The 26,899-nt window shown below is 43.6% G+C and overlaps 1 protein-coding gene across 1 annotated transcript in view; it reads left to right on the top strand.

The window, feature by feature from the left end:
- The first annotated feature begins 345 nt into the window (after window positions 1-345).
- LOC149332367 (L-asparaginase) overlaps window positions 346-26,899 on the top strand; it is a 37,829-nt gene continuing 11,275 nt past the window's right edge. Inside the window, exons 1-10 of the mRNA XM_089557272.1 lie at window positions 346-980; window positions 1,364-1,481; window positions 4,185-4,296; window positions 7,468-7,593; window positions 9,229-9,312; window positions 11,957-12,083; window positions 16,731-16,843; window positions 18,920-19,105; window positions 21,311-21,424; window positions 23,996-24,106. Of these exons, the coding sequence (XP_089413398.1) occupies window positions 665-980; window positions 1,364-1,481; window positions 4,185-4,296; window positions 7,468-7,593; window positions 9,229-9,312; window positions 11,957-12,083; window positions 16,731-16,843; window positions 18,920-19,105; window positions 21,311-21,424; window positions 23,996-24,106 (1,407 nt within the window). The 5' untranslated portion in view covers window positions 346-664. The remainder of the gene's footprint in view (window positions 981-1,363; window positions 1,482-4,184; window positions 4,297-7,467; window positions 7,594-9,228; window positions 9,313-11,956; window positions 12,084-16,730; window positions 16,844-18,919; window positions 19,106-21,310; window positions 21,425-23,995; window positions 24,107-26,899) is intronic.

Genomic DNA, 26,899 nt, shown 5'->3' with positions numbered 1-26,899 from the left:
CTGTGCTGGTTGTAGGGCAGGCGTGTCGAAGACGTCTGCTATTTTTTCTTTTTCATCGTTAGCGACTGCAGCGTCACCTTTTGCATTTTTTTTTTTAAACTGGATGCTCGAGCGTAATAACACTGTATGGTTAAAAGTTACTCATTTAAAAACTATTGCCATGTAAACAATATCAAATTGTTTGTTAAACTGACTTGTTAGCTTGATACTTAACAGAGCACAGCCTCCAAGACTCGTATACCCTGACAAACACCTGCCTACGCAAACTCGGCCTCCGAGCTTTCTTCGCGCGCTTCACGTGCAGTAACATTGGTCGCGGTACAGCATGGAGGAAAGAAGGAATGCGGTACAGTGTGAGTGTAGTCGCGGTCACGGAGATGCGGAGTTTTTAGTTTGTAGTGTGGCCACTAGAGTGTCGAGCGAGCGCCCGTCCTGCGGATAAGTGCCTTGCCCACTTTCCTTTCTGGAGAGGATCGGGCAGTCGTTGGCGCTGTCAACGCAGTCAGCCGCCGCCGCGTGGGTAGGGATTCGCGGGTTCATTCACCCGTCGGCACGGCTGTCGCAGTCGTCGGCGGCGCGAAAGCGAAAGTGGATCGCGACGTGAACGAAGACGCTCCTGCTTCTCGCGCTCCGCACTTCGACGCTGGCGGCAGCGAACGGGAAGATGTCGGAAGTCGATCAGGAGTCGCACTCCGGTGACAGCCAGACCTCTCGGGTGTCTCGATCTGCATCGTCGAGCCCATCGCTCGAAATTCGCAAGAATGGCTTCAACGGCGAAGCCAGCCCGCCGCTTCTTCGGCGGCACACGGCGAAGCAGTCGCCTCGCAGTCAGCTCGACACATCGTACGCGCCCAAGGTGCTGCGAAAGACGAGCGATTGCCTCACTAGCCAGGAGCCCAAGTCGCACTACAATGAGTCCAAGGTGCTGGTGCTCTACAGCGGCGGAACCATCGGCATGGTCCGGGATTGCGAAAGTGGCGGTAGGTAGACGTGGCGCGCACACCTGTACTTACATGTACCGCTAATTTCCCCGAGTTCTCTGGCTGGTTCGACTTTGCACGATCAATATGACGCGCGCGACTGTACTCTTCTGCTCCCAGCCGCGATCGCAGCGTAAAACAGCTTGCATATATAAATGCATCTCGAAATGTTTACTCGCATATACGTACAACCATACGCGTCAAATTAATATGCGCTAGGAGTTGCTGCCTTGTCCGAGCGCAACTTTATCGTTTAGTTGAGTTCTTCGAGAACCCGCGCGCTATCGTGCCCATCTCAGGCGCAGCGCGCGCGCAGCTGTAGTACGAAGTTATTTCTTTCCTTTGTACGCTTTTTTCTTTATCAGCTGTCTCTCTTTCTGCAGTGTTGCGTCCGATGCCTCAAGTGCTGGAAAACCGCCTGCGCACCTTTCCGCAACTGCACGACGCTGAGTACTCGAGCACGCACTTTACGGACCCGAATAAACCGCCCCTGGTTCTGCCGTAAGTAGCTCTATCGCGTCATTCGATCGCCATGCCCCAGTCTTGCTTCGTAAAGTGAAAGAGGAAAATTTAAAAATAAAAATTTTCCGAGGTCTCACGAACCGGTTTTACGGTGCAAATCGAGGTCACGGATAACTCTAGAGCAGCAGAAACATGAACAAATTTTTTCAGTGAATGGGGCAGTATCGCAGAACAGGCGTGAAAGCTGTGAGCAAAGGCATGTATAGCACATAGAACGGCCTTGAATGCTTGGTTGCTGCTGAAGCAACTATACACTATAGATGAATTTTAAGCGCACACGAAAAACGCACACAAGAGGAGATACACACAGGACAGGCGCTATGTCCTGTGTGTCTCCTCTTGTGTGCGTTTTTCGTGTGCGCTTAAAATTCATTTCATCTATAGCTATGCACCATCTAGCCCAAACAGAAGTTTAGTTAAATCAACTATACACTGCAAGCTGAATATCCTTTAAGTCTTGCCAAATGATTATTTTCTCCTTGATTTCTGTTTGCAAAATTGGTAGCGATATACCCATTTAGTAGAATTATCAGGCAACTTTTGCTCATCGCAGTATCATGAAACGTTTCACTTCTTCACAGATTTTTGGTTATGAGGTTGGAGCAGTAGAGAGGAAGGTCCAAAGCTGAAATGCGCTAGTTCACAGCCTGCATGAAGAGCCCTTGTGGAAGTCTGCCCTCGAAGGGAAGCTTATCCAAGTGCCTTTCTAAGGAAGTGCAATCGGTAGTATCATTTAGGTTACCTGTAGCTGTCAGGTGATCACAGTGCATTTCGCTCAACCTTATCTTCTGTGAATTAGAAGTTGGTGTGCATTGCCGCTATGCAGAGAAAAGACATAGCATCTTATCATTATGCAACAACCATGGAAGGTTGCAATGTAGTCCACTTGACGAGCCCATGTACTCTGTGATAAGAAGTCAGCCCCGAGAAAAAAAAATTATGAATGACATCCTGAATGTCATCTGCTCTATCTTCAGCAAGACGAGTTGTTCGCCAAGTCGGTTCTTTGTAGCGTAAAGATGGGTTGCACAAAAGGGACAATCGCATAAAAGAAGACGGGACCCGCTTGCCCTGTCTTCTTTCATGTGATTGTCCTTTTTGCGCAACCCATCTTTACGCTGCTCTATCTTGTTTCCTAGAATATGAGGCCACAAGAACTGATGTAATGGGGAAAAGATAGAAAGGTGCTGTGAGAACAAGCTAGCTCACTGTTGTGCAATGAGGACAGGTTTGCTAGGTCATGTGGTTTGCAGCATAGCTTTAATAAAGAGCCCTGCATTGCGTAACTAAAGGGGTGCTGCCGTAAAAAAAAAAAAAATCTCCGAGTGAATCAGGCTCAAACTGTACCATCTGTTAAGAAGAAAGTATGAGGCTGTCATGCTATGCATGTTGCAATGCAGTCTCTCTGAAAGCTGTCAGGTGACAAGGAAGTCCATTCGTTGCAGGAAGAGCTTTCTTTATGGTCTCTGTGTGTGCTTATTACACTGCAGAAAAAGTGCACAGACACGAAGACACGTCTGGTCAGTGTAGCTGCTGATAAATGTGCATGTCAGTTGACACAGCTGATCTGTGTCAGCTTGCCTAGTCTTCCTAGTTTTCTCCGTAGATATTTCTGAGATAAAGAGAGTTTATTACCACTCCTAGCCAGCACTGAATCAACCTGGAGAAACTGTCGGCAAAAAGGGACTTCCTCCTTCAGAGGTACTCTTCTGTGTCTGGCTGCTAGCAAAAAGTGGCCTAAGAAAAAGAATGCTGTTGATAAGATGTTGTCGCCCATTGCCTGCAGCAGAGGCGTAAATTCAACCTGGAGAAACTGTCTGCAAAAAACAACTTCCTCCTTCGGGACTGCCCTTCTGTCTGGTGCTGGCAAAAAGTAACCTAAGAAAAAGATAGCTGTTGATAAGATGTTATTGCCTGTTGCTTGCAGCAGAGGTGTAGGCATAGTGTGGTTTATCAGCAAGCAGGTGATGTCACTGAGCAACAACAAAATCAACGCGCGATGCGTTGCTTTCTCTATATGCCATGTCATGCTGAGTTGCCAGCACACAACTAATAGGCATGTGGTAGTTAAGCCAACTATCCTGTGCGCAGAGAAAGTGTGTGTACGAGGAGAGCTGTATAACTGACAGACAGTCCAATTTTCTCGTCACATTTGTGTGCTGGAATGAGTGCATGCATGTATTACTGGAAGAATATAGAGCTTGTTGTGAGAGCTTGCATGCATTGCTGTCCGTGATCCTGTGCACATCACATTGATAGTTTACTTTTCCTGCAGATAACGCTCATTGCCCAGAGCAAACTGCATATTTGATACCCCATTGTATGTTCCCAAGCACAGGAAAAAAATTGCTGGCGGTTTAGCGTTGCTAAGCACGAAATACTGTGCAAAAGGAGTTTTTTCTTGGTGGACACCACCGCCTACCTACCTATATATATATATATATATATATATATATATATATATATATATAATCTTATCTAACTGCAGAAGTAAACTTTATTCCCCAAATTGGGATCCGGTAAAATTTTGCTCATGATATGTGTGAACAATTCTGCCTTAAATCTTGTGCCGGCTTGCAGAGGGTTTCTGTACCAGTTTTGAGATTTGCAGTTTGTTTAGTGGCCTTCACTGAGCAGCTGTATGGTTGATATGAAATGCTTGTGCCCTTTGACTCCTTGCAGTTGTACCGGAGATATCAATCGCGTAGTGTATACTATCTATGAATATGACCCGCTGCTTGATTCGTCTAATGCCACAATGGATGACTGGGTCCGTATTGCTCTTGATATTCGGGTGAGTCATCTGCTTGAGCATTTTTATAATTTTTCAGAGAGAGTTGCTTATGCTCGAATGCCAACCGGTGCGAAGACATGAGGATGAACACACAGAGACAGGACTGGTGTCAGTCCTGTCTCTGTTTGTTTGTCCTCGTGTATTCACATCAGTTTGCATTTGTGCAGTTATGTCTCGTTACAGGCAACTAGCGAAAACCAAAGTATTGCTTTGTCGTTATTTTATATATCCTTTTTTTTCTGGTCATCTCTTGTATATTCTTATTGCTCCTTTTAACTTTACTAGAAGCAATGACTTGATTACTAACAGGGATTGAGCAATTTAGAAACGTAAAATTGTATAGACAGCTGGAGGCGTGGCTGCCTACTAGTTGGCTCATGTGAGTGGTACTATATGGTAAAGAAGAAGCTGGGAACAGAAGATGGTTTATTGTTATATTCATCTATATATTCTATCATGCCATATTTAATTGTTCTTTTAGGTAGTTTATATTAACAGCATGAAAAGGCTGCTGGCTGGTTTAAAGCTAAAGTCTCTGTTGGGTTTCTACTGCATTTGGAACTTGAGCAGATTAGGTTTTCAGTGTACTTTTGTCTGTGTTCATTATAAAGGTCTCTTTTTTTTTTCTTTCCATAAGTATAGCTTTGCAAAGCTGCTTTTATTCATGACATGGCTCAGCTTTTTTTTTTTTTTACTTACTGTACCTTTTTGTTTATCCATATGGTGGTGTTTAGAATTGACCATCTACGAATGAAAATGAAAAAGGGTGATTGGATTGAGCTGCCATTTGGAGTGCCTCATTTTTCTCACATCTAGCAGTGATGTTAAAACTGCTAAATTAAAAAATATATATAAACATAAAATTAGGTGTAAATACAGAGTCCTCAGAGTGCAAAAAAAAGCATGTGATATGTTTAGTAACTGTGTTCAATGGGGTTAATTACTGAATTCAACAAAAATGAAGTGAACTGCTGCGATTGTCAATGTCTACATTTTCAAGTAAATCAGAGTTGCACCAAAAAAACTCTTGTGAGTGGTGGCATTGAGCTTGCCACCTGTGAAGCTGCTACCCAAAGCATTATTATGCAGTTTTTCCATAGGGGATGAAGCTGTGGGAACTGCTGGAGGACTATTACTGATACAGGAGTAGAATTTGACATATTGTGTGTAGATAGATGACGCTAATATAGCCACAGCAGGCTTTTTTTGCACGACATAAGAGGGCATTAAGCAACCCAGAGCAAATATTTGTGCAATGAGACCAACTTTTGCCCTCTAGGCAAGCTTCCTATGGGTGCTGCAAGCAGTGCAGCGAAGCACCCTTGTCAGAATAGTGGCCACTGGTGAAAGCTGTGTTTGCGTTTTCTATTTGTGCTGAAATTGCAATCATGGCCACGCAAAGCTAAAGCCTGGTCATACAGTTGAACTGCTTTGTGTGCATCTTATGTGGCAGGTGTTCATTTGCTGATGATGGTAGAAAGAATTTCCTGTGCTTCGTAAAGGGACTTTGATACACCTTTTGTCAAAGTTACAAAATCTGTTCAACATGAAGGGTCACCACTTGCGGGATATCTCACTACTAGGACATTTTAGATGCTTAAATGAAGTGTACATTGCCAAAGTTACCATTGATCAGAAATCTCAACATCTCACTTCTTGTGGTATCTCTTGCTCTTGACGCTGTGTCTCTATTATGGCACTACAAGCTGTTCATGGTTCTTTGCTTAAGGACTGTGCTTAATATTTTGTTGGGGGGTTTGGATGCACTACTGGCCACATTTGCTCAGCGAGATTTCCCTGCTGGCTAATAATACATGCCATAAAAAAGTATTTACGAAAGAGCAGTGGGGATTTGAAACAAGTAATGGCAAAGGCAAGCAGTTTTCAAGGCAAGATTGTGGGTCCTCTCCTATGCTTAGGAGACATATGTGTCTTGTTCACCATCATGTGATCTATTGGTTTCATGGGTTTGTTTACCACATTGAAAAAGTGGTAAACTTAAGAAGCAGTATGCATTTGATAGCTAAAGATGTTGAACATAATTTTTAACTTGTAGTCTGGGTGGGTTAAAAACATGCTACATCAACATTTTTGACCCCAGGATAAAAACTGACAGGAATTAAGCTTTCTTGCAAGAGAGTTACGGTGACTACTTTGTAATGTAATAAAATGATTTGTCATTCATGAATGTTTCTAATATAGTCTCTTACACAGGCTGTTGAAAGTACGAGAGGAGCTTAATCACTGTAGGCCTTATTTTGTGTTCTCAGAAGCTTCTGAACCTGCCAAATAATTCCTTCAATTTCAAGAACTGCAAGAAGCCTGGAACAGATTTGCATGCAAGGAATGCAGGTGCCATCAAATTTATTTGAAGGATGAAATCAGCTCAACTTGCTTCATTTAGCAAAAGCACCAGGCCCTTGAAAGAAAAGTGAACTTGCATACTTGCATACATAATAATTGCATACATCCGAAGTCACCAAAATATTAGCTGGCAACACAAGAAAGCAATTTTTGAGAGGCAAGCAAGAAGGAGGTATTGTGATCACAAAAACTGCATAATAATCTCTGAACATAGTTGCGCACTTTTGACATTCATTTATGCCATAATCCAGTAAATAGTAGTCTGTGCCTAAGAAGTAGACTTGCTTATATATGTATGTGTGCGTGTGTGTGTGTGTGCGGGGGGGGGGGGGGGGTTGCGAGAGCATGAAGTACTTGACTGCTTAAAGGAGTATATAGCGAAGTATATGCTTCGTTAAAGGAAACATTTATTTGACTCGACGTTTTGATCAGAAGACCGATCTTGTTCACTTTGAAAAAGATCGGTCTTTCGATTAAAATGTCGAGTTAAATAAATATGTTTCGTTTAATGAAGCGTATACTTCGTAAATTTTCAAGCTTGCTTTAGTTTAATTTGCAATGCAGGTAACTGACAATTAATTTTGAATAGAATAGTGTGGCTTTAGTCTCCTGTGATGCATAAAAGTTGCTTGTGAAATGAGGCAGAATGAGGCAGGCTGTAGGCAGTTTTGCTGGGGTTTTCAGCAGTCGCTAATCCTAAGCCCGTTGTGCCGCTGAGCAGTGCGGGCAGGGAAATATTATTTTTCCTTCTTTTTTTTCTAGCCCCCTCTGACGTATGTTGCTGCTGCCATGTTTTTTCGTCTGCAGGCATATTACGAAGAGTTTGATGGGTTTGTTGTGCTCCATGGGACTGACACTATGGCCTACACTGCCTCCGCCCTGTCCTTCATGCTTGAAAACCTGGGCAAGTCTGTCATCATCACAGGCTCACAGGTGGGCAGCCTCTCACAGTTCCATGCATAGGCTACGGCTGAACGAAATGTTAGAGCACACATGTCACCTGACACATTTAACTGTTTTTTTGTTTTTTTTTTGCTACATACCTGCTACCCAGTTGCTTGCTGTTGTAGAGCATAGTCTAGTATTATAGGAAACACCTAACTATTATTCAATGAGCAAATGCTAACCAAAAACGGGATTGAACCTCAATTGTCAACCTGTGCCATGAATGGCTTTTCCGTCGAAGTACACTGTCATGATGCTTCTGCAAATAGAGAGCAGAAGCTGGGATGATTTTGCTGCTTCAACACAAGTTCGGTGTTTCTCATCGCAGTGAATCAGTTTATGGGCATTGCATTCTTTTTCAATTAATTCTGCTACCAGGTCTCTGTTTCTTGTAGCCTTCTGTGCAGTACTACTAACTAGCCAATACTGTCAGCCAATTTTCTGTACATGCCTTTTGAAGGTAGTGTTCTTTCTATATGCTTTTTCTGCTTGGAGCAATCATGCGTTTCTTAATTACATGACATTAACTTGGTAGCTGTATTTCTCCGCTGCTGCTGCATGTTGCTAGGGAAGAGTGAAAAGGTTTTGAGGGTCTGATGTGGCAGTGTTTGACTCATTCAGGTTCATTGATCTGTTTGCAAAAATTAATGACGTAATTTCAGAAATTACACCACGGAAAGTCCATTGGCTACACCTTTAAGGGGGGACCCTGGTCTTTAAAAGAAAATTTTATTAATCTAGATATAGTAATGAAATTTTCAGGCCACATGTATTTTTGTGTGCTGATTTTAGATATGTCATTTAATTTCGTGTAAAACAATTCCTTGAGCACTTGTGCAATTTTTATGCAGGTATTTTGGGAAAAGTTTTGAAGAAAATTTGCTGCAGGAAACTCGCTGAAATGCATGCCATTGGGTTCTCTTGACACGAAGGAATGCAATAAGGGTGAAATTATCATCCTGGCTATCATAGAACTTGAGTTATGGGGTACTGAAGCTGCCACTTCAGAAACGGGAATACACACTTTTCTTCTCATTTCTGAAGCGAAAACTTCAAAACACTATGACTCAAGTTCTATGATCTAGAATCTAGTTCTAGAATCAGCGCCCAAAAATACATGTGGCCTGAAAATTTCACAACTGTGACTTCATTAATAAAAATTTTTTTTTCAAGACCGGGGTCCCCCCTTAAGATAGCCTTGATTTTACACTAAATGCACTAGCAACACCATTGAAACTTGGCTAAGTGAAGGGCTATTGTTTACCTTCACTTAACGTTTCTTTAATTTTTCATGCTGAGTCTAATTTCACTTCAACCTGAAAAATTCTTGAGCCAGCTTTGAAGTGCGGTTCTGATTGTGGTGTGGTGCTTGTCAGCTGTTTTGAGTTGTTGTTAAGCTAGTAATGGACAGTACTTTTTTTTTTCTTTCGGACAAACATTTGACACTGCGACATGGTGACCTGGACTGGTCGCTGCTTAGCAGTGTGCCTGCTGCTCAATGCGTTGGGACAGGCGCGTGATACCGTGACATCCGGCTGTTATTAAAATAACTCAGCTGCTGCTGTTTTTGTGCCATGTGCTGGGAGGGTTGGCAGCAGCTGTGCTGTTTGTGTTCCTGGCCAGATTCCAATCTTTGAGCCGAGGAGTGATGGACGGGAGAACTTGCTCAACTCTCTCATCATTGCTGGCAACTACGTCATTCCAGAGGTGAGACATCTCTCTCTCTCTCTCTGGTCAACGTGGGGAATTTTGTTTTCCAGGCGTTGCCCTTGGCAGGCAGCTCGGCTTCAGAGTTCGATCCAGTGATTAGAATGCATTCCACACATTTTAATTTGAAACTGCAAGCACTCTTTGAGTGCAATGAACCTGTTTACTTGCGTTCCACAAGCATTTTTGGTTGAAAGCATTGTTATTTTGGGCCAGTATTCTCTTCCTGGTTCAAATTTTTATGTTAGTAAATCGGTAGTGGGGTGCGATAGTTAAAAGAGACGCTGAGGACAAATTTAAATCGGCCTGTATTGATAGCCCATGGCATTCTAACAACAAATGGCCCCACTATCATCGAAAATGGAGCCTTTATAAACTAGAAAAGACGAAAAAAATCAAATACAGTTGTCGCCACCAGTGGACGATTTTGTGAGAAAATGCACGCAACAACACTGAATTTTTTCACCGATCCCAGTGGCTAAGATACATAGCTATTCACTGCACAATGGTTACCATGGAGTCTTTTTCGGTGCAGGCGTCACAAATTTGAACGGCGGGAAAATTCAGAAATTCAATTTTCTCAGACATAAATGGTTCTTTTGCTGTTGGACAAATGTTAACATACCCAGAAAGAGCCCGAGAATCAACTTTTACTGAGGACGATTATTGGATGGAGTTGTGCTCAGTCGATCTTTAAGGCCCCTTGTTTTCCGCAGTTGCACAAAAAATCGTAGGTTTTATCATTTTTCCTGGAATTGTATGTTGCCACATTCTCTCTCTCTTTTTTTTTAATGATATTTTTTGTGGGCATCACTAGGGATGGTAGAATGATTAGAATCTGATTAATTTGTTTAGCTGAATTCTCTTGAAAGGTAGAATCTGGCAGCAAATGAAGGTCTGCTAATGCGCCTTGACATGCTTTAAATGACAGTAATGGCACCTGTGTAAAGGAGCATTACCGTATCTGCAGGCATGTAATGCCAGCTTTCCCTCGAATTAGCCGCTTCAGAAAGTATGCTGCGTTATATTCTGAACCAAGCTGCGAATATAGGCATTTTTTTTTTCGCTTTTCTTCGAGATGCTCAAAGCGAGCTCACCCAGTAGGCTGGTAAGCTGCAAAGGAAAACCAACTTCTCAATGACCTTAGGCCATCGATGCGAAGCGCTGGGTATGCACAGGCAAGAAAGAGTTGCCGCAAATGTGGAAAGAAGGCGGTGCTGGCTGTTGAGAAAGAATAGAAGGCCGTGAAGTGAGTAGGGAAGAGGAAAAAAAAGGGCGATCGAGCACAGAACTGCGCAGCATGACACTCATAAGTAGCGAGGCAAGAAGTGACGGTACGGTGGCTGCTGCTGCTCAAAAGGCTACATGGGTTAACATGCGGGAGGCTTCATGCACAATATTGCAGATTATTGGTTCTCAATTCATGACATTTGAAATTTACCGCCGCAGAAAATCAGGGGTCTTAGTGATACTATGCAGTTAAGTAGTAATGCAATCTGTGCATGCAGTCTACAGACCATGTCAATGTTAAATGATTAGTGAATCTGGGTAGGCACAGTGTTTAGTCTGCAGATATTAAAGATGGCAGGCCTGGCACACATTCTGAAAGTGGGCTGCTGCGTTTTGTAAAGATGTGCCTGCAGTGCAAATTCATCCATCGACATGAGTCCGATGGTATCGAAGCTTTAGTTTGCGTGGTTTGGGTTTGCATTAGCTGCACTGCTTTCAGCAGAGCCTTTCTAATAGTTATGAGCTCTTTTTGTTGCCAAATGCAGCCAACAGAAAATACCGTAGTGCAGAGTCATGTTGCATCATTTATATTAAAGTGTTCTGAGCTATTCTTCAGTTGCTGTGTCCAACACAACTGCCTGTGTCGATTGCCTTAGTGTGGCTCATAATGACACATGCTCGCTGGTTGGAAATGTGTTCGGCTTGGCTTAATGAAAGGTTGCTGTTTTCTGCCTGTTTTCTTGGGATGCTTTCAATGCAGATCATGCAGCCCTGTTGAGTAGTAAACACACATAGGAATACAAATAGTGTTCTTTCTACGGGGTTAGCAGGGTTTAAAAAGTGTGCTGGAAGTCTTCAAGATTTCTTGAAAGAGTAGGAGTTCCGGGTATTCTCTTGTTTAGTCATCCTCCTTATACAGATGTGAATAAGTGCCACAATACGAATGAATATGAATTGTAAACTGAGGGCCTCATTATCGCAGGCAGTCTGTGGATGGTGAAATTCAAGTTAACGGTTTCAAAGTGTGCACCATCAGAAGCCCTACTTGCAGTCATTTTTTTCTTCTCTTGGTTGCTTTGATCAGTGGCAAAAATTTGCAGATAATATGGACTTAATTTTCACCGCAACAAATTCAAGCTGAATTAAACAGAGTTTGGGTGCTGATTTCTTGTTTTCCAGGGATGTTGCCACTGTGGTTTCACGTGCATCTCGACCATCCTGCTAGGTCATTATCGCAGGTGAAAATCTTTCCCAGCTCAACTGGTTTATGGAACAATTTCCAGTTGGTTCCAACTGGAACCAACTGGAAATTGTTCCATAAACCATTTGGGCTGGGAAAGATTTTCGCCCCTTAATGGTGTTCATGCGAGTGCTGGGTAGTGTTTTCTAAAAGTTTTCCTGTGCTCTGTCTCAGGTGGCACTGATGTTCAACAACAAGCTGTTTCGTGGCAACAGGACAAGTAAGACCAGCATCAATGAGCTGGATGCTTTCTCCTCCCCCAACCTGCCTCCCCTGGCCACGATCGGTGTCAAGATCAAAGGTATGAGCGTCATCCGTGCATTCTCTTTAGCTCCATCCCAATGGCGACAGTGTGATTGATGTAGAGGAATTGCTGCTCGAGACATACTGTCAAGAGTGAAAGCATGGTAGGCCACTTGAGCGGCAGTTAGAGTTCACTACCGCACCTTACTGCGATGTCAGTGCATGTTAAAGAACACCAGGTGGTCGAAATTTCCGGAGACCTTCACTGCGACTCTCATAGTCACTCATAGCCTGAGTCGCCTTGGGACGCTAAACTCTCATAGCCTGAGTCGCCTTGGGACATTAAACCCCATAAACCAAACTAAACCAAACTACCGCACCTTCGTCTGGCAGCATCTGCTGTTGAGACAGGTGAGGAGGTGACTGTGTTTATCTGGAGACATGTTGATTTGTTTGCTTTGATCATGGTGCTCCTGCTTGGTGAAGATGTCCAAAGGCATTGCAAGAGCAGAGATCGATGCATCAATGCGTGGTATACGCTATTTTTACTCCCGACGGTGCAACACAATAGGGTGCCTAACACTCATAGGTGTCATGGTTCAGTCTTAACACCATGTGGGCTTGCCTGGATCACCTGCATAGTTGGCCTTGGATGTTAGAGGGGAAGGATAAAGGTGTGTTAGGGAAGGGTAAAGAAGGGTATGTTAGGGAAGGATGAGCTACATTCTAGGGTGGAAGCTATGACAGAATGCAAGCAGCAACACAAGCTCTTTGCTATGTTTTGTGTTTTGCCCAGTTATTAAGTGGTGGGAACAGGTTGGGTGCTAAGTTAAAACAAAGAGGAACTGAATAATTTGATAACTGCTAGTCTTGTGGGCAGGCCGTATGACGTGGGGTACTGCTTATCTTGTGGAACATGTGGGATGGCTTTTTATTGGTTGCATTACAGAATACAAATTTCATGTATGGCTTTTTTTATTGGGAAAGCAATACTACTCTCATGAACGGCCTTTCGCGTAGCGGCGGCCGGTAGCCACGTTTGACCTTTAGAATGACCTCTGACATCATACCAGGGTGAGAGATGGCTACCAAATCGAGTCATTGTGCAGCGGCGGCCGGTAGCCACGCGTGACATTTAGAATGACCTCTGACGTCATGCCATGTTGAGTGACGTCATAGCGTGACATCATACCAGGGTGAAAGATGGGCTACCAAGTCGAGTCATCGTGCAGTGGCGGCCGGTAGCCACGCGTGACATTTAGACGCGACGCGCTGCGTTCCTTCCATTAAAGGCGCTGCGCTTGCTTTCGCAACCTACCAGGCTTAACCAAATCTAAGCGCCCGCCAATTTTTTGTGGTTGCCCTGCTGGAAGTGCACTTGCTGTTAGAGAAAGGTTGGGAAGTGAAAAACCCTTATGTCAGTAACTGTGAGGATCGTGTTCATCAATATGGCTGTTTGTTTCACCTTTGCTTGTCATCAACCGAGAGCATGGCTATGCTGGAAGTTTTTTCATTTTAATTCACGAGATATGTATTGTTCATTTTGTTGGACCAATGGGCCATATTTTCGCTAAGGCTGCATTATTCTTCTTTCAACTTCGTAATTTACTTTGTAGTTTTTGGTGCTCAAACTTTGGCGCTTCCAACTTGAGCATGAGTTGTTTAAAAATTCTTTTAAATAAAGAGCTCACTCAGCATGTATATTTTTTTCTGTATGGTTACCACTGAAACAACATTTCTTTGTCTTTTCCAGTTTTAAATTTAAATGAAAAATTTCTTCCTAGTGAAAACTGATTTTGAGACAGAAAAGTAAAATTCTTTGTTAAACTGCTTCCTTCTTTCTTTGTGTAATCGTAGACATCTTCAAGTATCCACCTATTACACATTTGGTGCACTGGATAGGAGTGCACGGCTGGAGGATTGAAAAATAGTATGGTAGGGGAATAAGCCGGTCCAACCAAAGTTGTGAATATATTAAGGACAGTGAGAACAACCTCATCAATCCCCACCAGGCTTTTGCTCTTTGTAAATAGCTTGGCCGTTTGTGACACTATTGACATTTGTATAGTGGAACCAATTGCTTTCGTTGCTGAGGAATTTCGAGCTAAAGTTAAAATATTTTTCTCTGCCTCTTCAGTCCAAACACTGCATGCTGGTGATGGCATCGGGAGCTGTGGGCTCACTTCGTTTAATTCTCCAACATTTAGTTGTTGTTCTTATCTTGCTTACACGATAAAATTACACTATAGTAGCAATACAAAGGTTGTCTTAATATTTGGGCCTGTAATCCTTAATTTTTTGTTCTATGCAACAAAAAATTTAACTTGATGTCATCGTCGTGTACTTTTTGTGCTACTCATGTTTTTTTTTTTTTCACTTTTTCTTTGTAAATAAAGGTGCAGTGAAGAGGAATCTGAATTCGTCTTTTTGCCGCGGGAACTCGATCTACACGTTCCGAGCATTCTTAGAAACTTCGACTTATTGCCCATGTGTGGCCGATTTCCCTAATTAGATCAAATTGACGTCTGGCTCCTGCCTTTTTTTTTCTTTAATTCTCCCCGTACGGTGGGCGGAGTCGACCAACGCGTGGACTGCCTTTCAGCCAGCTCCATGGAGGCTTTGCTTTCGCTTTATTTTGTTTTTTAGGTTTCCGTGAATAAATAGTTTCATTCGCAGATAATATAGCCGCAAAATAAGCCCGCAGAAATAAAATTACGCGCGGACTATTTGCTACTATGGATTACTACGTATTACTCCACCAATGGCAGAGCGCAACCCTCCATGGAGATGGCTGAAAGGCACTCCACGCGTTGGTTGACTCCGCCTACTGTACGCAGGGAATTAAAAAAAAAAGGCGGGAGCCGGACGTTAATCCGATTTAATTAGGGAAATCGGCCACTCAGAGCAATAAATCAAAGTTCTAAGAATGCTCGGAATGTGTAGATCAAGTTCCCGCGGCAAAAAGACGAGTTCAGATTCCTCTTCACTGCACCTTTAAGAGCTCTGTCTTTAGTGACAGTAGTTGCCTTTGCCATTACGACACGGTAATCTCTCAGTCTAGGCGAACTTCAATTAAAGTGTTCTATCCCATTGAGCACTGAAACTCTCTTGGACTTCCGGCAGATGTTCAGGATGTCTTCAAGACATCCAAGGGAGGTTCATTGCCGATCGGGATTAAATAAAGAGATGCAGCTGCACCCTCATAAGCTCAGCCGAAGCTAAAAAAGCTCCTCTTGTCGAAACGTTGGCAAGCACGCCGAGGTTTTCCCTCCCTTGTTCACTTTGTGATTATCAAGAGCCATCTGACCAACCCTCTCTACCATTAAGCTCTGCATGGGCACTTATAACCCTCATTCTCCTTTTGATATGATGAGTGTCTTTCTGTGTGTCATGCTTTTCACTGTCTTTTGTCTCTGTCGTTCTTTCGTTACCTGCACTTAAATCAGGTCTGTCAGAGTTGTCTGTCAGAGTTGGTAAGTCTCAACTGGTAAATCAGATAGGCATACGCTTGTCTATGCCTGGAGCTTGGAAATGTGTTGCCTTAAAGATATGAAGGCTCTCAGATCTATTTTATTAATTTGTATGCATGTGCCACGGGTAATAAGAGGAATTAATATGAATAGGGCAGGGGCATCAAATAGTAAGTGTGCAAATGACTATTTGTTAGATAAGGTGCTTCTTGATGGTTGCTGATTGGCGATGTGAAAAAAATTGTCATTTTGCAGCACTAAATGCCGATAACTTAATGTGTGTATGTATACCCTCTAAGTGCTGCCAAGATGACACAATGGAATTATATTTGGCCAGCAAGCGATATGAAATTAAACTGAAAATCTAGTAATATGCACAGGCGACCCATTCAATCACCTTGACAGATGCGAATCTCGACCACGCTGTTTTGGCTTTGCTGGGCTAGTTCCACATGCTGCACTTCATTACCGCGCACAAAAAATGAACATGGACAGACAGAAATATTGCATTTCAGTCGTGATGTCTTTCTGTGTGTGTTTTTTTTTTTATGTGTACTGTGGTGAAGTGAAGCATGAGGAACCTCTAGCCGAGCAATTCATCATAAGCAGTTTAATTTCTAGTCCAGCCAGCACTTGCCTTATCAACAAAAAAACGAGCGAAATTGTGGTGCCTCTCTGGCCATCCATGTTTTTTTTTTTTGCACTGTGGTGAAGTGAGGAATGTTTTGACTCGCCTTTCTTTTCAGCTATAATTTGTGCTGATTTGGACTTCTAGCAGTTTTGATATAGGGATCTGTCTCTGGCTGAATTCTTTTATGCTCATTTTGGTTTGTCTTTGTGTGCTTTCATTCTTGACAGAATGCTTTGCATTCAGTATGAAAGTGCTTTGGTGAGTTCATCTCTGAAGTGGAGAGACTTACTTTATCTCAGAAGGCATCAAGGCAATTATACAGTAATGATTAATGTACGCAAAGCCATGTAAGTTCTTGCTTAGGGCCTATGATGAACAGGGAATGTTGGAGTCTTCAGAAGATGTGGAATACAGAAAGCCTTTGTTTGTGTCCTACTATACTTTTGCTGCCTGAAGGAGAAGCTGGTTTCGCAAGACCGTGTGGTGGGTGTTTGTTATGGACTCTCTGGCTGCATGATGTGCCACTCGCTGTAGTGTTGCAATCGCCGAAGTTTGTAGCACCCTCGTCTTGCTATACTTCTTCCCTGCCTTTGTGTTGATGCAGTGAACTGGAAGTCGGTGTTCCAGCCGAACTCGATGGACAAGTTCCGCGTGCACTCCACGCTTAACCGCAACGTAGGCCTCCTTCGCCTCTTTCCCAGTATCACTGTTGAAGTGGTGGGTGCAGGTTTTTTCATTGTCCGTTTTTTTTTTCCTTTCTTTTCTTGTGCATTTCTCACATTGCTTGGTATGAACATGAGAGTCATATTATGCAATGATTGTCTTCGTGGAGAAAGCAATTTGTTTGGAGTATTGTGCAGCATCAACACTTACTGCGTTGGGTTGAGAGGGGAAGTGTTTTTGGAGTGGTTTAGCTGTAGCCCTCCACCTGTCCCTATCATGCTTCGGATGCATGATGTCTCATACCATGAAATTGCTTCCGACTACGGAAACAGTAGGCTTAAATTCCCTTCCGCTCCCTCCTTGCTCAACAAAAAGGCTAGGAGTAGTCTGGAGGCAGTTACGAACAGGAACCAGTATTAATAGAGAGTTTTAGTATAGCGTTAGCGTGATAGCGGACCTAAGGGAAATTACGTTAGCGTGCCGCAAGCAACTTATCCCCACAGACAGTTTTAGTATAGCGTTCTGAAAACGTTAAATGCCACCTGCTTGACATGGATGCGAACGGTCCTTCAAAATTGGTCGACACTGCCGCTAACTTGGCAAAATATAATATTTCCGATTTTTTCAAACGAATTATTACTGCAGTGCTTATTTTCGTCTTCAAATGACCCCGAAATTTAAATAAAATGAAAAAACAAATGTAAAGAAGTGGCGCCATCTAGTCAAGGCAATGTTAACTACAAGCCGTTCAAGCAAGAATATTTGCCACCACATGACGTGTAATGTCTAAAAACTATTATAAATTTAATATAAACTCGCTTTACATCATTTAGGTCCATAAAACACCACGAAAAAAGCTCCAGATCTATTTTTGTTTCGTTCCGGACGTTTGTGCTAGGTTTCAGCTGCGTTTCGGGCAGTTGCAGACGGTAGCAGTGCAGCTGGAGGTCCCATTAGGCTTGCGCGCTCCAGAATCGAGAGCGTAGCTCAAAAACTGGGCTGAATGGCAGCTTATACTTTATCGTCGAAGCTAGGTAAGTCATAGTTAGAAGCAACTACACCAGTAGTTCCCGGTAAACATGCCGACCGGAATCGCAAGGACTGCTGAATCGGCTGAAGCGGGTGGCTCTCACTTGGAAGGACGCCGCCATGTTTTCACGCTTTCAAAAATTGCGTGCGTACGCTAACGCTATTTCCCCATTAGCGTTCTGTGCATGCGCACTCTGGACCCGCTATTCCGTTATGCACGCAATTACGCAAAGCCCGCAATACTAAAACTCTCTAATTCATACATTTATTCCAAATTCACCCCGGACGAATTAAGACCGGACTGCGTTAAGTGTGGGGCACCCAAAGTCACTCTGTCACATTCTTTTGAACGCCCTGCGGATAAACCCCTGGAGAATTTGCGACTCTTCAACCTAGAGCAGTGGGAAACTGCGTTGTCCAGCTCGTACCCGGAGGTATAACTCCGTGCGACAGGCAAGGCTGTGCTGTGTAGCCACCGGAAGGGTGCCCGCCACAAACTTTAAACCAAATATCCCATGATTCTCTTCCTCACACTTTGCGACGAATAAAGTTGTTTTACCACTATGGACTAGGGTTAATTGTCATTCAGCTATAAAGGTTTGATAATGCTCAGCAGGTTTCCTTTGTCACTAGATGACCGCATTCAGCTGGTTAATAGTTTTAATGATAACATGATTAGCCTTCTAGTGATGAATCATGTCTTGATCTTCTGAACGGAATGCAGCAAGGATTAATTTAATGCGTTTCATGTGAACAAGCATGTTTTTGTCATTTTCATGAGTTAGGCTGACCTGTCAGGGGGCTGAGAGGTTACGGCATTTGGCTGCTGAGCACAAGGTCAGGGGATCAAATCGTGCCTGCAGTTTCTGTGTTTTGATGGATGCCAATGGCAAAAGGCGCCCGTGTGTTGTGTCAACAAACACCAGGTGATCGAAACTGACCTGGATCCCTCCACTACGGCGCCTCTTTCTCTCTTCCTTCTTTCACTCCCTCCTTCGCCCTTTCTTTTGTGCATAACCTAGCCAATGCTTAAAACTGTCATGCCAACTGTTTTTATTTTTTTTGCGCGCACATTGCATCAAGCTTTGCCTTGGCTTTCAGGTGCGTGCATTCCTGACGCCACCAGTGCAGGGAGTTGTCTTGCAGACCTACGGCGCTGGCAATGGCCCGACTGCGCGTGCCGACCTGCTTGATGAAATTCGTCGCGCAACCCTGAGGGGCATCCTAATCGTCAATTGCTCCCAGTGCACACAGGGCTCCATAGACGCCGCCTACGCTACGGGGAACGTGAGCAATTTCACTGGTTGATCCCGCAGACCTCGCTGCTTTTTAAAACACGCGGCATGTCGAGTTTTGTTAGCATATTTACTATGTGCGCTCAAATCCTGCTTTTGGGGCAGCAGCCTCTTTCCATCTTGCAGATATGTCCGTTGCTTGCGTGGATGGTATTTATTTTCTTGTGGTTAGCAATGATCATATCAAATAGTATTGTGAATCATGGATATTTAAAATTATAATGAGACAATTCAGTAACAATGCCTGACTGTCATGACCATGATTTGCACTGCAAAGCATGTCGTTTTATACTGCTCCATGTTTTTGTCCAAACCCTCACTGTAGCTTTGAGAAGTAATGGTATAGTGCGCCTTTGTGGGCGCACTATACTTGCGCAGCTTCCACGTTTCATGCTAAGTGTGAGACGGATTATGGTGACTTGCAGTCACTTCACTTAGATTGCTGTTCATATGTCACATATCTGATCCCTTTTTACCGTATGGCTTACGGTCTGTTACATTACACTGACCTGTATATAACTTGAGCTTCTCGAGCCATGAATATTATCAAAGTGTTATCACGAAAACACTGAGACTCCAACAGGATCTGCTTTCTACATATTTACGATTCCCTAGTACATTCTACTTTAGATTATGGGTCTGCGATACACGGACCAGGAAGGTAGTCTTAACTGAAACAGATAGACCTGGTGCACAACTTGGGACCGCATCTTGCAACAGGCGTGTACAGAACGTCACCCATAACTAGCCCTTATGTTGAAACCAACGAGCCTCCCCTTGAATATAAAAGAACTATGCTGACATGTGTGTACGTCTTTAGAATTAGATAACTTCCAGGTCACCTCTGCTACCCCATACTCACCCAGTGCACATCCAGAACAGTATTTGGTAATAAACCAGAAGCACTCAGGCCATTACTAATGCGATTTGAGGATAAATTCTTTGAACTGGAGTCACTGGAAACGCTACTACGTACGGCGCACAAGCCGAAATCACTTCCTTCATGGTATGACCTCCAGTGTTTGATCTATCACTGACACAGTTTCATAAGAAACAAACCTGACAGGAACACATCGTACTAGAACGCCTTGCACTTGAAGAAAAGTATGCAAATTACACTGAATTTTACACAGACGGATCAAAAATAGCCCTTTACGTTGGAAGTGCAGTTGTACAAGTCACCTGGGAGACAACAATACGATTACCGCAAAGCTCATCAACCTTTATACCGATTGCTACGCTGTCTGCATTGCAATCAGAAAAATATTGCCAGGGAACATAAGAAGAGTACAATCCACACAGACTCACTGAGCATTCTAAAAGCGCTACACTCAAGAAACGCAGTACAACCATTAATAGGAGATAGTATAATCCACGGTACAACAACAGGTGAAACATATGAACAAGAAATAAAATTAGTGTGCTGGTTTCTGAGCTATGTTGGCATAGAGGCGACGCTTGTGTGCTGAGCTCACCAAAGCAAAGCAAAAGTAAATATTTCGCATAAAGATTGCTCAAAACTAGTAAAGAGTGAACTAATAAAGAAGTGGCAGTCCACTTGGGGTGACGGAATCAACAACAAACTACACCTGGTAAAGCCGATCCTTGGCGAATGGAATTCGTGTTAACACCAAGAGCGCATTATTGAAGTGATCTTATGTCCTCTTTGTGCATGTGGCAAAGTGGTCACATTAAACGATTATTTATTTTCAAGCAGAAAACTGGAAATACACTAAGGAAAAAGTATTTCACAATATTTTATGACAAACACATCCCTTCCCACCCCAGTTTACTCTTACGAGAGAATGTAACGGCAGACATATCGAGAGTAGTTACATTCCTGAAAGAAGGAAATCAACAGAAAATCGCAATTTTTTTATAAGAACCAGTCCTCCAGCACAGCAGTGAGATCTTACCAACTTGTGTCTGGCGCATGACAGCCTCAGGTGCTTATGTGCCATAATACCCAACAAAGACACACACACCCACTTTTTATGTGATGTTTAATCTAGTTGCACCTTGAGTTCTTACTTTGTGTTCTATCTCTTTACTTTTTGTTCAGTGCATGAGCTGGTAGACAATGAATGTTCAGCTGATGTAACATCCTGAATGACTTCTCATAGTCTTATACTAGTGCTAACTCTGTGGCCGTGCTGTTTGTAACATCAGAAATTTTTGTTTGCACGTGATGGTGCAGGCTCTCTGCTCAGCCGGTGTTATCCCTGGCTCGGACATGACACCCGAAGCAGCACTCACCAAGCTGTGCTATGTGCTGAGCAAGACCGAATGGTCATATGCCACCAAGAAAGAGGTGCGTCAGCTTTCCGTGTATGCACAAGTTTATTCTAACTGGGGGTTGTCTGGGACACAGTTGTTCCTTAATAAAATGACTGAGTGCTTCAAATTGCTCAGCCATTACAGTATGATTACTGTTTTAACTATGCATGGTGAACTAAATCAATTAAATGGCATTCACATCGATTGTCCAGTTTATCGGGTGGCATGTTTATCTCATTAGCTGCTGCTCCTTTGAAGTCTGTTTAAGTCAAACTATTTTTCGGTGCCGTGTTGTATTGCCACTATGATATTCCTTGATTGAATGTGCCGATTGCATTGTCACTCAGAGCAGGTGATGTGGTCTGGCTGTTGCATAAGTAATGCATAATAACACTGCTACACCTCTCTTGGTGCTTGTGAAACGAAGAGACAGACCAGGTGATGGCACATGAAAAGAGACATTTATACGGGACACATAGCGAAGAAAACACACAAAACAAAGGAGCAAAATCCTAATGCTACACCTAGACAGTCAAGATGAACGCTCACTATATATAATTATATAACACAAAACTGTATAAAAGGATACAGTCTCGAAAAACCGTCCTCGATGTAGCGCACACTACTAAAACTTCGACGTGGTGCATTGTGTGGAGAGCAATCAATGATCAATGAATTAGACAGGCAGAGCAGAACGGTGGGGCTAAGAATTAACATGCAGAAAACCAAAGTAATGTTCAACAGCCTAGCAAGGGAAGTGCAGTTCGCAATTGGTAGCCAGGTGCTGGAAGTAGTAAGAGAATAGTCTATTTAGGGCAGGTAGTGACAGCTGATCCAGATCATGAGAGGGAAATAACTAGAAGAATAAGAATGGGGTGGAGCGCATATGGCAGGTTATCTCAGACCATGAATGGCAGTTTACCAATATCCCTCAAGAGAAAAGTATACAACAGGTGTATCTTACCGGTACTCACCTATGGGGCAGAAATGTGGAGGCTAACAAAGAGGGTTCAGCTTAAGTTAAGGACAACGCAGCGAGCTATGGAAGGAAAAATGATAGGTGCAACGTTAAGAGATCGGAAGCGGGCGGAGTGGGTGAGAGAACTAACGCGCGTTCATGATATCCTAGTTGAAATCAAGAGGAAGAAGTGGGCTTGGGCAGGGCATATAATGCGAAGGCAAGATAACCGCTGGTCCTTAAGGGTAACGGAGTGGATTCCAAGAGAAGGCAAGCGTAGCAGGGGGCGGCAGAAAATTAGGTGGGCGGATGAGATTAAGAAATTTGCGGGAATATGGTGGCCGCGGCTGGCGAAGGACAGGGTTAATTGGAGAGACATGGGAGAGTCATTTGCCCTGCAGTGGGCATAGTCAGGCTGATGATGATGATGATGATTGTGTGGAGAGGGCTAAATGGCACCTTGCACCGGTGTTGATGGTGTTGTTGAGGAGTGGTATTGGTGACGTGTCCGGACCATGTCACACAACTCCAGGCGTCAATGGGTCACTGCCTACGTTCCAAAGATGCAGAAATGTCGGTAGCACCAGTCTGCCTTCTCGGCATCCCAGGGGCGTTCATGCAGAGCCCTCGTAGCGTAGACGGGGGAACGCCATGGACTGTGGGACTGGAACAGTAGCCGGTGGAGTCCACGCCAGGTCGAAGAGGCCCAAGGAACAAGCGACGGGACCAGTCGGGAGCCAAACGATGCCATTGAAGCCTGGAATACCCTCCCCTAGTACACGTCATCTCTTTTATGCCTCTTGCGTCAACCTCTTCTTCTTCTAACCGAATTTCTTACTTTAATCTCATGTCCTGATTTCTTATTATTTGTAGCAATTCTTCTAATCTCTGTTCTTGGCTCATTAAACAAATTCGCTTGATCTTCGTTCTCTCCATCACAGTCTTCGTCCCTTTCTTTTTTAATACCAAATTATCCTACTTGCCATCTTGAGCGTCTTCATCTTTTGTCTTCTTTCATACTCCTGCCACTTTGCCACCTTGAATCATGATGGGGAATTAATAGCAGTTGAATTGATGAAGTAACTAATGATTATCACACACCTGAGTCAGCCGTACAACTACCGAGCAAAACCTTTGTGGTGTAGCCATATTTCTGTGCTGAGTTGAATGCTAAGGACTAATTATGCTAGTTGGAATCAACTCACCTTGGGGAATTTTCTTGATACCTTGGACCAACACTGTTCTCTACTTGAGTTTTTGTTTAGTTCGACCTTAAGTTCTAATTAGCTTTCTTGGCAGACTGCTCCAGGCATGTGGTAGTTCTGAATCCAAGCCTGAGGCCAGTACAGTTTTTTTCTTCTTTTTTTAACTCCGAGTGTTCTAAGAAAGCTATGTAGCTTTTCTTTACGCCCATATAGATGTGCTGAGGCTGGTTGTAATGAGCAATTACTCAGTCAATTTAAATCTACATCACCTGGGGTAGTTCTCATAAGTACATTCCATGTAGTAGCAGTTTAATGTGGCATTTCTACAAATTGTCACATTTCGCTCCTTTCTGGTAGTACGTCACAATCTCATGATTACTTTCAAGGCAAACTGCACAACATTCGTTTTAGTGGCTTGCTGTTGGCTGGGCTGTGAATGCAGATGCTGCAGGCCAGTCTGAGAGGTGAGCTGTCCGTATCCAAGCCAAACAAGCTGGATGATTTGGATCTGATCACCGCCATAGCAAGGACCATGAACATCTCATCACCTGAGGTATATATCTGCTTCGGCATGTGGGGTTTTAATTGGGGGGTTAATACATTTCCCCCATTTAGTCGCGGCTGACACAGTTGAAAACCGCTGGACCCCACCTGGTCATCGCGTATGCTACCGAGAGCACGGCGGGCCTTGCACTGAGGGGACAAAGGAACGACATTGGCTGACACAAACAAGGCATTTATTGCAACAACAACAATAACGCCCGCTAGCAACAAAATACGCTGAGAAATCGACGTCCGACTCACCAGCACGGTTACGAGAGGATGTTCGCCCACGCTAGGGTAGGGGGAAACTCCGAGGCTGGACGGGACGAACTGGCGGGAGCATGTTCCCACCACGAGGTCGCCTGCCGGCAAAGAGCGGAGCGCCGCACAACACCTTCGAACGAGGCAAAATCTCGAGCCTAAGAGGGCCGTCTCCCCCCTGCGTGTGCGCAGCAGCAAACACGCCATCCGTGGCGCTCGTGTCGCTGTGATGCAGGCGACCTCTTTTGTTAACATGGCTATGGAGGGTGCATTGCGGGGAAGTGAACCGCAAGGGACAAGTTGAGGGTGCACTGCGGGGAAGCAAACCACAGGGGACCAGTAAAGCGTGTTCCCACGGGCAATACAGGCACACTGGCATGTGTCTTTCTGGCAGCTATAATCATGGCGGCAATGTAGTAGCCAAGTTGCTCTCATGTCTCGAAGGACGTCTGTCGACAACTTCCACATGGCCAAGGCCTTTTTATTGCTGCTAATCAGGCTAGCCCTTTTTATTGTGTTCCGTTATAGTATACGTCATGGCTTTATCTCAGTATAAACGACGATCCTGACGTTTTAAGACACATTTGAGGGCTCAAGTAAGCAAGCCTCTTAGAAGGATAGTTAACTGCCAGGAAAAAATTTTTATTTCTTAACTTCCTTCCGTCAAGTATGAAAACGTTATTAGGGTCGATCATTTCATTTAGAGTTAAAGCCACAATGGATACTGTAACAGAACACCAATAGAAAAGGCTTGATTAATTAGCGGTGATAAATAGAATACACGCTAAAAACAGCAGTTAATGAGAACAGTTCTTGGCCTGCAGAGTGCTGTATTACTCCTCTAACCAATCAGAGTAGTAAATGAAGCCAGTGTTTTAATGTTGCACTCTGTAAAGAAGTCAGATGCATCAAAATTCTTGCGCTTATAATTTCATCTTAGAACTAGCTGTTTATTTATGTAACTAGTAAAGTTTTTTACTGTGTGGCTGTCATGGATGTGAGTAGAGCTTCACAGCAGGCTTAAGTTGTATACGGCTATATAGAGCCATAAAGTTTGCGATGATTTAACAAAAGCTTCAGGAAAGTTTTCTTTCCAGATGAAGAATTTATAAATGGAAGAGCGAGATGGGCACACGGCTTATAAAGGGGGAATAGTTTTTCGAGTATGGCAGTAAAAGTGTACTATGGCTAGTGCCTACTGTGATGGAACATTAAATAGTAGCATTTTTCATCACCGCATTGGACAATCTAAGAATGCACATCGAATGTGATCTAAGGGTTCTTGTGTTTGATTTACAATGCAGAAAAAGTCTTGAGATGCTTGTGTAGTGGTGATTGCAGCCGACTATGGTGGACAGTGGAGGTAGTTGATCCGGGTTCGTATTGGAAAAAGCAGTAGAAACAAACACAGCACATAGCAGCAGAGCAGACTCATTATTGAACGTCGCTTCTTTTTTTTTTTTTTTCACTAAGCTTTTTCAAATATCTTGAAGGGGTACAGACACAAAATTTCAATGCCTAACAAAGGATATCAGCAAAAGCTAGTTAATTCAACTCTTGTTAACCCTTTGAGGGTCGAATTATTTTGAAGAAAACTTTCCCAGGTGGTCAAATTACTTTATTGCGGATCTTGAATCTACAAAATGTATATAATCGAGAATAAATAGTAAAAAAAAATTAGGAACAGTACTTTGGTGACAGCATCACTCACAAATGGAAAATGTTCAATAGAATAGAATAGCAACGGTGATAAGCAAGCTAAGAGCAGCACCAATAAAGATAGAAATCAACTTTCGCCGCCTCTGCAAAACAGTGCCCACATAGAGAAAACACGTTTCGCGCGACTCCGTTGCGATCCCGCAGCGGAATCGAAACCGCGTAGGCGCGTTGCCACAGAGGGCGAGAATACCTCGCGAGCAACGGTGATAAGCAAGCTAAGAGCAGCGCCAATAAAGATAGAAATCAACTTCGGCAGCCCCTGCAAGATAGTGCTGACAAAAAGAAAACTCAAATTTCGCGCGACTTCGTTGCGGTCACGCGGCGAAACCAAAACTACAAAAGGGGTGTTGCCGCAGTCTGTGCCGCCGCGCTAAAGCTAGACATAAGTTCTGCTTATCTCCGTAAGAAGGCAGCACAAAATTCAAACACTTCTTGTAAGTCCTAAGAGGTGGCAGCACCCCCCAGTGAGCACGCATTGTTCTTTTGGCGCAAAATTTCAAACGGAAGATCGAAACCGTACCCGTACGGCAAAGACCTTGCGGGACAGAAAACCGCTGCCATACATATACGGCAAAAACCTTCAAAGGGTTAATTTGGTAACCTGGACAGTCCAAACTGCTGGTTCGGCCTTGGCCAGTGTCTATATAATTCTGTAGCGTCGTACACGTCTCACGCCGATTAATTCGAATGGGCTCTCGAAAGGAGGCCGCGCCCAGGTCTGATCAGTGTGACATGTGCATTTTCAGGAAATTCAGAACATGCCTTTCAGTTGTTCCTTTCTGTAAATAATCAGCATGTCTCGCTGATTTCATTAATTATTTCC

Source organism: Amblyomma mixtum, chromosome 8 (genome assembly GCF_055824585.1).
Source record: "Amblyomma mixtum isolate Tamu chromosome 8, ASM5582458v1, whole genome shotgun sequence".
Lineage (NCBI taxonomy): Eukaryota > Metazoa > Arthropoda > Arachnida > Ixodida > Ixodidae > Amblyomma > Amblyomma mixtum.
The sequence above is the reverse complement of the archived record's forward strand: the minus strand, read 5'-3'. Positions and strand labels throughout refer to the sequence as shown.